The following is a 9502-nucleotide window of genomic DNA, read 5'->3' on the forward strand; positions in this document are numbered from 1 at the left end:
CTCCCCACACCCCCAAATCCCCTCCAGGACCCCCCTAAGACCCCCAAAGCCCCTCAGGGACCTTCCTGGGACCCCCAAAATCGCCCCCAGACCCAAAAATCTCCCCATAGATCCCAATGGGGACCCCAAAATCCCCTCAAGGACCCTCCTGGGACCCCCAAAATCCTCACAGAGACCCCCCAAGACCCCCAAAATGCCCCCCAAGGACCCCAATATCCTCCCCCTAATTCCCTTTCTCTCTCCCCAGGTCTCTCCGCACCATGTCCGGCTCTGCGCCCCCAAACCCCGCGGGACCCTTGAACCCCCCGAACCCCCCGAACCCTTCGGGGACCCCCTGGCCGCCCCCCCCTCCCCCGCACCGCCTGCGGGCCCTGGCGCGCTCCTGGCTGGACGAGGACGCGCCCTGGCCCGACCCCACCGTGGCGCCGCTGGGGAACGCCGAGATCCGCGCCCACATCCTCGCCAAAAACCCCGAAACCCCCGCATTTAACCCTGAAACTGCCCGATTTAACCCCAAAACCCCCGCATTTAACCCCGACCCCGCCCCGTTTTTCAGGATGCTGGCCGGCTGCCCGTTCGCCGAGGCGGTGTTCGCGGTGTCGGGCTGCTCCGTGCTCTGGAAGGTTCCCGAAGGTTCCCGGCTGGGCCCGGGCCGGGCGCTGCTGGCCGAGGTTCGCGGCCCCGTTTCTGGGCTGCTCCTGGCCGAGCGCACGGCCCTCAACGTCCTGGGCCGCTGCAGCGGCGTGGCCTCCATGGCCGCCCGGGCCCGGGGCGTCGCCGAGAGCCGAAACTGGGGAGGGGTCGTGGCGGGGACGCGCAAGTGCACGCCCGGCTTCAGGGCGGCCGAGAAGTACGCGCTGGGCGTGGGCGGCGCGCAGGGGCACCGTGAGGGGCTGGGGGCGTTCGACCTCATCAAGGACAACCACAGGGCCGTGGCCGAGATGGGCGGCGGGCACGAAGGGGTTAAACGGGTAAGGACCCCGAAATTTTGGGTCGGGGGAACCCCGAAATGTGGGTGGAAATGGGGGAAAAATGGGTGGAAAATGGGGAGGAAATTTGGGGGGACAATCACAGAGAGAGTGACAGCGGACAGCAAGGGGTTAAACGGGTGAGCACCCCGAATTTTGGGGGGTTTTGGGGTGGGGGAGCCCCGAAATTGGGGGGGAAATGAGTGGGGGGACCCTTGAATTGGGGCAGTTTTAGTTGTGGGGAGACCCTACAGAGTTTGGGGGTGTTCTGGTTGTTGGGATCCCCGGATCTGGGGAAAAATTTGGGGTAAAATGAGGGGAAATTTGGGAGGGGCTGGGGGCGTTCGGCCTCGTCAAGGACAACCACAGGGCCGTGGCCGAGATGGGCGGAGGAGGGCACGAAGGGGTTAAACGGGTAAGGACCCCGAAATTTTGGGGGGATTTGGGGCGGTTTTGGTTGTGGGAGACCCTGAAATTTGGGGGAAAATGAGGGAAAAATTTGGGTGGAAAATGGCGGAGAAATGGCGGGAAAAACTGGGGGGGGAACAGGGGAGAAATGGGGAGAGGAGACCCCGAATTTGTGGGGAAATGGGGGCAAAATTTGGGGGGTTCTGGTTGTGGGGACCCCCGGATTTGGGGGGGAAATGGGGAGAAATGGGGAAAAATTTGGGGTAAAATGAGGGGAAATTTGGGGGGCAAATGGGGGGTCCGGGCTGCTCAAGGACAAGCACAGAGCGGTGGTGGAACTGAGTGAGGGACAGGAAGGGGTTAAACGGGTAAGGACCCAAATTTTGGGGGGATTTGGGGTGAAATTCGCTGTGGGGTACCCCGAAATTGGGTGGAAATGGGAAAAATTTGGGTGGAAATGGGGAAAAAATTGGGGGACAAATGGGTGGAAAATGGGAGGGAAATGAGTGTGGAGACCCCGAATTTGGGGGCAAAATTTGGGGGGTTCTGGTTGTGGGAACCCCCGGATTTGGGGGGGAAATGGGGAGGGGGATCCCCAAAATGTGGGGGGAAATGGGAAAAATTTGGGTGGAAAATGGGGGAGAAATGGGGGGGAAAATTGGGGGGGAATGGGGCTGAAATGAGGAGGGGAGACCCCGAATTTGGGGGAAATGGGGGCAAAATCTGGGGGTAAAATTTGGGGGGTTCTGGTTGTGGGGACACTCAAATTTGGGGGGGAAATGGGGGGAAAATGGGGAAAAATTTGGGGTAAGATGGGGGAAATTTGGGTGGAAATGGGGGAGAAATGGGAAAAAAAATGGGTGGAAAATGGGGTGCGGAAACCCAAAATTTGGGGGCAAAATTTGGGGGGTTCCAGTTGTGGGGACCCCGAATTTGGGGTAAAAATGGGGGAAATTTGGGGGCCAAATTTGTGGGGGATCGGGACAATGCCAGAGCGCTGGCAAAGGTGAGCACCCCAAAATTTGGGGGGTTTGGGGTGTGGGGGGACCCCAAATTTGGGGAAATTTTTGGGGATTAATTTTGGGGGGAAATTGCAAATTTTTCCGGGGAAAATTTGCAATTTTTGTGGGGAAATTCCCAATTTTTTGGGAATTAATTTCGAGTAGAAATTCCCAATTTTTAGGGAATTAATTTTGAGTAGAAAATCCCAATTTTTGGGAATTAATTTTGAGTAGAAATTCCCAATTTTTTGGATTAATTTTGAGTAGAAAATCCTATTTTGGGGGGATTAATTTAGGGGGCAATTCTCAAATTTGGGGATTAATTTTGAGGAAAAATTCCCAATTTTTTTGGGAATTAATTTTGAGTAGGAATTCCCAATTTTTGGGGATTAACTTTGAGTAGAAAATCCCAATTTTTTGGGGAATTAATTTTGAGTAGGAATTCCCAATTTTTTGGATTAATTTTGAGTAGAAAATCCCAATTTTTGGGGATTAATTTTGAGTAGAAATTCCCAATTTTTGGGGATTCATTTGGGGGGAAATTCTCAAATTTGGGGATTTATTTTGAGGAAAAATTCCCAATTTTTGGGGAATTAATTTTGAGTAGGAATTCCCAATTTTTTGAGTAGAAATTCCCAATTTTTAGGGAATTAATTTCGAGTAGAAAATCCCAATTTTTGGGGATTAATTTTGAGTAGAAATTCCCAATTTTTGGGGATTAATTTGGGGGAAAATTCTCAAATTTGGGAATTAATTTTGAGGAAAAATTCCCAAATTTAGGGGAATTAATTTTGAGTAGGAATTCCCAATTTTTTGAGTAGAAATTCCCAATTTTTTGGATTAATTTTGAGTAGAAAATCCTATTTTTGGGGGATTAATTTGGGGGAAAATTCTCAAATTTGGGGATTAATTTTGAGTAGGAATTCCCAATTTTTTGGATTAATTTTGAGTAGAAATTCCCAATTTTTTGGGATTAATTTTGAGTAGAAAATCCTATTTTTTGGGGATTAATTTAGGGGGAAATTCTCAAATTTGGGGATTAATTTTGAGGAAAAATTCCCAATTTTTGGGGATTAATTTTGCGTAGAAATTCTCAATTTGGGGGGAATAATTTCTGAATTTTTGGGGATTAATTTTGCTGGAAAATTGCCAATTTTTGAGTAGAAATTCCCAATTTTTGGGGATAATTTTGGTGGAAAAAATCCCAATTTTGGGGGTGAAAATTCCCAATTTTTTTGAATAGAAATCCCCAATTTTTTTTGGGGGGGGGGAAATTTTGAGTAGAAATTCCCGATTTTTGGGGATTAATTTCTGAAATTTTGGGGGTTAATTTTGGGAAAAATCCCCAATTTTTTGAGATTAATTTGAGGGGAAAATTCCCCATTTTGGGGGGATTATTTATTGAGTAGAATTTCCCAATTTTGGGGGATTAATTTACAGGGAAATTCCCAATTTTTGCGGATTAATTTGGAGTAGAAATTCCCAATTTTTTGAATAGAAATTCCCAATTTTTGGGGATTCATTTTGAGTAGAAATCCCCAATTTTTTGATATTAATTTTGAATAGAAAATCCCAATTTTTGGGGATTAATTTCCAAATTTTTGGAAATTAATTTCGAGTAGAAATCCCCAATTTTTGAGGATTAATTTTGAATAGGAAACCCCAAATATTTGGGGATTAATTTCCAAATTTTTGGGTTTAAATTTTGAGTAGAAATCCCCAATTTTTAGGTATTAATTTGGGAGTCAAATTCTCAATTTTTGGGGATTAATTTCTGAATTTTGGGGGATGAATTTGAGGGGAAAATCCCAATTTTTGGGGACTAATTTTGAGGAGGAATTCCCAATTTTTGGGTGGGAAATTCCCAATTTTTGGGGATTCATTTGGGGAAAAAAATCCCAATTTTTGGGGATTAATTTCCAAATTTTTGGGGATAAATTTTGAGTAGAAATCCCCAATTTTTGCGGATATTTTTTGAGTAGAAATCCCCAATTTTTGGGTATTAATTTGGGAGTCAAATTCCCAATTTTTGGGGATAAATTTCTGAATTTTTGGGGATGAATTTGAGGGGAAAATCCCAATTTTTGAGGACTAATTTTGAGTAGGAATTCCCAATTTTTGGGTGGGAAATTCCCAATTTTTGAGGATTAATTTCCAAATTTTTGGGGAAAAATTTTGAGTAGAAATCCCCAGTTTTTGGGGATTAATTTTGAATAGAAATCCCCAATTTTTGAGGATTAATTTCCAAATTTTTGGAAATTAATTTCGAGTAGAAATCCCCAATGTTTGAGGATTAATTTTGAATAGAAAAACCCAAATTTTTGGGGATTAATTTCCAAATTTTTGGGTTTAAATTTTGAGTGGAAATCCCCAATTTTTGGGTATTAATTTGGGAGTCAAATTCTCAATTTTTGGGGATGAATCTGAGGGGAAAATCCCAATTTTTGGGGACTAATTTTGAGTAAGAATTCCCAATTTTTGGGCATTAATTTCCGAATTTTTGGGGATTAATTTTGAGTAGAAATCCTCAATTTTTGGGTATTAATTTTGAATAGAAAACCCCAATTTTTGGGGATTAATTTCCAAATTTTTGGGGATAAATTTTGAGTAGAAATCCCCAATTTTTGAGGATTAATTTTTAATAGAAAAACCCAAATTTTGGGGGCAAATCCCTAATTTTTGGGTTTATTTTGGGGTCCCACAGCTGATTGTGGAGGCGCGCCGGGCCGGGGGCTTCACGCGGAAATTGGGCGTGGAGTGCGCGAGCGCCGAGCAGGCGCTGGAGGCGGCCAAGGCCGGGGCCGATGTCGTCCTGCTCGACAACCTGAGCCCAGAGGTGAGCCCCAAAACATCAGGGAACCCCGAAAATCGAAATTTTGGGGGGAAAATGGCGAAAATTTGGGGAAAAACGGCGAAATTTTGGGGAAAAACGGTGAAAATTTGGGGAAAAAAAGCAAAAATTTGGGGGAGAAACTCAAAAAACTGTGCCCAGAATTGGGGTGGGGGTGGCAGAGATTTGAGCTCTGAGCCCACGGGGCAGCCCCAAAACATCGGGGAACCCCAAAAATCGAAATTTTGGGGAAAAAAGGTGAAATTTTGGGGGAGAAACACAAAAAAATGGCGCAAAATCGGGGTGGGGGTGGTGGAGATTTGAGCTCTGAGCCCACAGGGGAGCCCCAAAATTCGGGAACTCTGAAAATCGAAATTTTGGGGGGAAAAGGTGAAAATTTGGGAAAAAAAGGTGAAAATTTGGGGAAAACGGCGAAAATTTGGGAAAAAAATGTGAAAATCTGGGGGAGAAAACCCCAAAAATGTGCCCAGAATTGGGGTGGGGGTAGCAGAGATTTGAGCTCTGAGCCCACGAGGGAGCCCCAAAATTCGGGAACCCCGAAAATGGAAATTTTGGGGGAGAAAAGGTGAAATTTTGGGGATAAAAGGTGAAAATTTGGGGGGAAAAGGTGAAAATTTGGGGAAAAACGATGAAAATTTCGGGAAAAAAGGCAAAAATTTGGGGGAGAAAACCCCAAAAATGTGCCCAGAATTGGGGTGGGGGTGGCGGAGATTTGAGCTCTGAGCCCACAGGGGAGCCTCAAAATATCGGGGGACCCCGAAAATTGAAATTTTGGGGGAAAGAGGGGAAATTTTGGGGATAAAAGGTGAAAATTTGGGGGAAAAAGGTGAAAATTTGGGGAAAAACAGTGAAAATTTGGGGGAAAAACTCAAAAAAATCGGCCCAAAATTGGGGTGGGGGTGGTGGAGATTTGAGCTCTGAGCCCACGGGGGAGCCCCAAAATTCGGGAACTCTGAAAATCGAAATTTTGGGGGAAAAATGGTGAAAATTTGGGGAAAAAAGGTGAAAATTTTTGGGAAAACGGCGAAAATTTGGGAAAAAAAAGTGAAAATCTGGGGGAGAAAACCCCAAAAATGTGCCCAGAATTGGGGTGGGGGTGGTGGAGATTTGAGCTCTGAGCCCACAGGGGAGCACCAAAATATCGGGGGACCCCGAAAATCGAAATTTTGGGGGAAAGAGGGGAAATTTTGGGGATAAAAGGTGAAAATTTGGGGGGAAAGGTGAAAATTTGGGAAGAAAAGGTGAAAATCTGGGGAAAAAAAGTGAAATTTTGGGGGAGAAACTCAAAAAAATGGTGCAAAATCGGGGTGGGGGTGGTGGAGATTTGAGCTCTGAGCCCATGGGGGAGCCCCAAAATTCGGGAACCCTGAAAATCGAAATTTTGGGGGGAAAAGGTGAAAATTTGGGAGAAAAAGGTGAAAATTTGGGGAAAAACAGCAAAAATTTGGGGAAAAACGGTGAAATTTTGGGGGAGATAACTGCAAAAAATCGGGTTTTTTGGGGGGGTCAAATAATCCCAGAATTGATAAATTTTTTAGGGACCCAAATTGGGCAAATTTTGGGTTGAAAATCCCAAATTTTGGGTTTTTTCTTGGTGGGTCGGACCCCAAATTTTGGGTGGAAAATCCCAAATTTTTGGTGTTTCTGCTTTAAGGGGAATTTGGGGTGGACACTCCAATTTTGGGTTCAAATCCCCAAATTTGTGGAGATTTTTATGGGGAAAACCCAAATTTGAGCAGGGACACCCCAATTTTGCGTGGAACAATCCCCAAATTTGTGGAGATTTTTATGGGAAAAACCCAAATTTGAGCAGGGACACCCCAATTTTGGGGGGAACAATCCCCGGATTTGTGGGGATTTTTATGGGAAAAACCCAGGGACACCCCAATTTTGGTTCAAATCCCGCCCAACCCCAATGAACCGAACCCCAAATTTTGGGGTTCACTGACATTGTCCCCCCCCGGGATCTGCACTCGGATAAACTCCAAAAATGGGGAGAAACCCATAAAAATGGGAAAAATCAAAAAATATTTGGATAAATCCCCCCCCAAAAAAAAAGGTGGGGGGGAGATCTGAAAAAATTTGGGATAAACCCCAAAAATGGGGAATCGACAAAAAAAAAAGGTGGAAAACGCCCAAAAAATGAGGAAAAAATCCCAAAAAGGGGGGATGAACCCGCCAAAAAACTGGGGTAAAGTCCAAACATTGAGAAAAAACCCAAAAAAATGGAATAAATGCCAAAAAATTGGGATAAAACCCGCAAAATGGGGGTAAAACTCCAAAAAATGGGGATAAAAGGCCCCAAAATGGGGATAAACACCAAAAATAGGGATAAAGTCCAAAAAATGGCATTATTCCCAAAAAAATGGGGAAAAACCACAAAAAATGGGGGAAAACCCCAGAAAAATGGAAAAACCCAAACCAAACAGTGGGAAAAAATAAAAAAACATGGGAATAAAAACAAAAAAAAGGAAAAAAACCCAAAAAATGAGGACATGCTGCAAAAATTTGGGATAAGCCCCAAAAATTGGGATGAAACCCCAAAAATGGGAAAAACAAACAAACAAATAAAAAGGAATGAACCCTAAAAAATGGGGGAAAAAAAACCCCAAAAAATTGAGATAAACCCCCCAAAAATGTGGGGAAACCCCAAAAAATGGAGACAAACCCCAAAAAATAGGAAGAAAAACCCCAAAAATGGGGCTGTGGACTTTTTGAAATGGGGATAAACCCCCCAAAGATGGGAAAAAACCCAAAAAATTGGGGAAATAAGCAAAAAGAAATTGGGATAAACCCAAGAAGTGGGACCGAAACTGGGCAGGTTTTGGGTTGCAAACCCCGAATTTTTGGGATTTCTGGTTTGAAGGGGATTTGGGGGTGGGCACCCCAATTTTGAACACCCAATTTTAAGTGGAACAATCCCAAAATTGATCATTTTTTCTGGGGACCCAAACTGGGCAAATTTTGGGTTGGAAACCCCCAAATTTGGGATTTTTCTGGGTGGGAGAGACCCCAAATTTTTGGGTGAAAAATCCCAGTTTTTTTGGTGTTTCTGCTTTAAGGGGAATTTGGGGGTGGGCACCCTAATTTTGGGTTAAATAATCCCAGAATTAATGGGTTTTTATAGGGACCGAATTTGGGCAGATTTTAGATTGAAAATCCCAAATTTTGGGGTTTTTCTCAGTGGTTCGGACCCCAAATTTTGGGTGGAAAACCCCGAATTTTTGGGGTTTCTGGTTGAGTCGGGATTTGGGGGTGGGCACCCGAAATTTGGGTTAAATAATTGCAGAATTAATGGGTTTTTATAGGGACCGAAATTGGGCAGATTTTAAGTTGAAAATCCCAAAATTTGGGATTTTTCTGGGTGGGAGAGACCCCAAATTTTTGGGTGAAAAATCCCAAATTTTTGGTGTTTCTGGTTTAAGGGGAATTTGGGGGTGGGCACCCCAATTTTGGGTTAAATAATTCCAGAATTAATGGGTTTTTCTAGGGACTGAATTTGGGCAGATTCTAGGTTGAAAATCCCAAATTTGGGATTTTTCTGGGTGGGAGAGACCCCAAATTTTTGGGTGAAAAATGCCAATATTTTTGGTGTTTCTGCTTTAAGGGGAATTTGGGGGTGGACACCCCAATTTTGGGTGGACTAATCCCCGGATTTTGGGGGATTTTTATGGGGAAAACCCAAATTTGAGCAGGGACACCCCAATTTTGGGTTTGAATCCCGCCCAACCCCAATGAACCAGACCCCCACTCATCCAATGAACCCCAAATTTTGGGTTTTTTGACGTTTTCCCCCTGTTTCCAGGAGCTGCACGCGGCGGCCGCGCGCGTCAAGGCCGCGCACCCGCGGGTACTGGTGGAGGCCAGCGGGGGCATCGGCCTGGAGAGCCTGGGCAGCTTCCTGGGGCCCCACGTGGACGTCGTGTCCATGGGGTGCCTGACCCACAGCGCCCTCGCGCTCGACTTCGCCCTCAAGGTGGTGGGGATGGGGAGTGGAAGTGAGGAAAAGTGAAAATCCGACGTGGAAACCCCAAAATTTCACCCAGAAACCCCAAAATCCAGTGTAAAATCTCGAAAATCCAGCCTGGAAACCCCAAAATCCGACCCGAAACCCTGGAGATCCGTCCTGGAACCAATAATGTCCAACGTTGGACCTGTCAAACCTGGAACCCCAAAATCCAACCTGGAAGCCCAAAATCCATCCTGGAAACCTCGAAATCGAACCCGAAACCCTGAAATTTGGGAACCCCAAAACTGAACCAGGGAACCCCAAA

At 45.2% G+C, this 9502-nt stretch overlaps 1 protein-coding gene across 1 annotated transcript; it reads left to right on the forward strand.

Annotated features, from left to right (window-relative positions):
- Positions 1 to 260: 260 nt before the first annotated feature.
- LOC134434100 (nicotinate-nucleotide pyrophosphorylase [carboxylating]-like) lies at positions 261 to 9297 on the forward strand. The gene is made up of 3 exons (XM_063182796.1): positions 261 to 962; positions 5082 to 5213; positions 9034 to 9297. The coding sequence occupies exons 1-3, from the start codon at positions 261 to 263 to the stop codon at positions 9238 to 9240; spliced, it is 1041 nt and encodes a 346-aa protein (XP_063038866.1). The 3' UTR covers positions 9241 to 9297.
- Positions 9298 to 9502: the final 205 nt, after the last annotated feature.

Source organism: Melospiza melodia, unplaced genomic scaffold (genome assembly GCF_035770615.1).
Source record: "Melospiza melodia melodia isolate bMelMel2 unplaced genomic scaffold, bMelMel2.pri scaffold_32, whole genome shotgun sequence".
NCBI lineage: Eukaryota > Metazoa > Chordata > Aves > Passeriformes > Passerellidae > Melospiza > Melospiza melodia.

Excerpts from the sequence above, each read along its gene's own strand:
- LOC134434100 (XM_063182796.1), top strand. The coding sequence starts at position 261 with ATGTCCGGCTCTGCGCCCCCAAACCCCGCGGGACCCTTGAACCCCCCG. Across the intron at positions 963-5,081 it reads TGGGCGGCGGGCACGAAGGG|CTGATTGTGGAGGCGCGCCG; the intron begins GTTAAACGGGTA and ends GGGGTCCCACAG. Across the intron at positions 5,214-9,033 it reads TCGACAACCTGAGCCCAGAG|GAGCTGCACGCGGCGGCCGC; the intron begins GTGAGCCCCAAA and ends CCCTGTTTCCAG.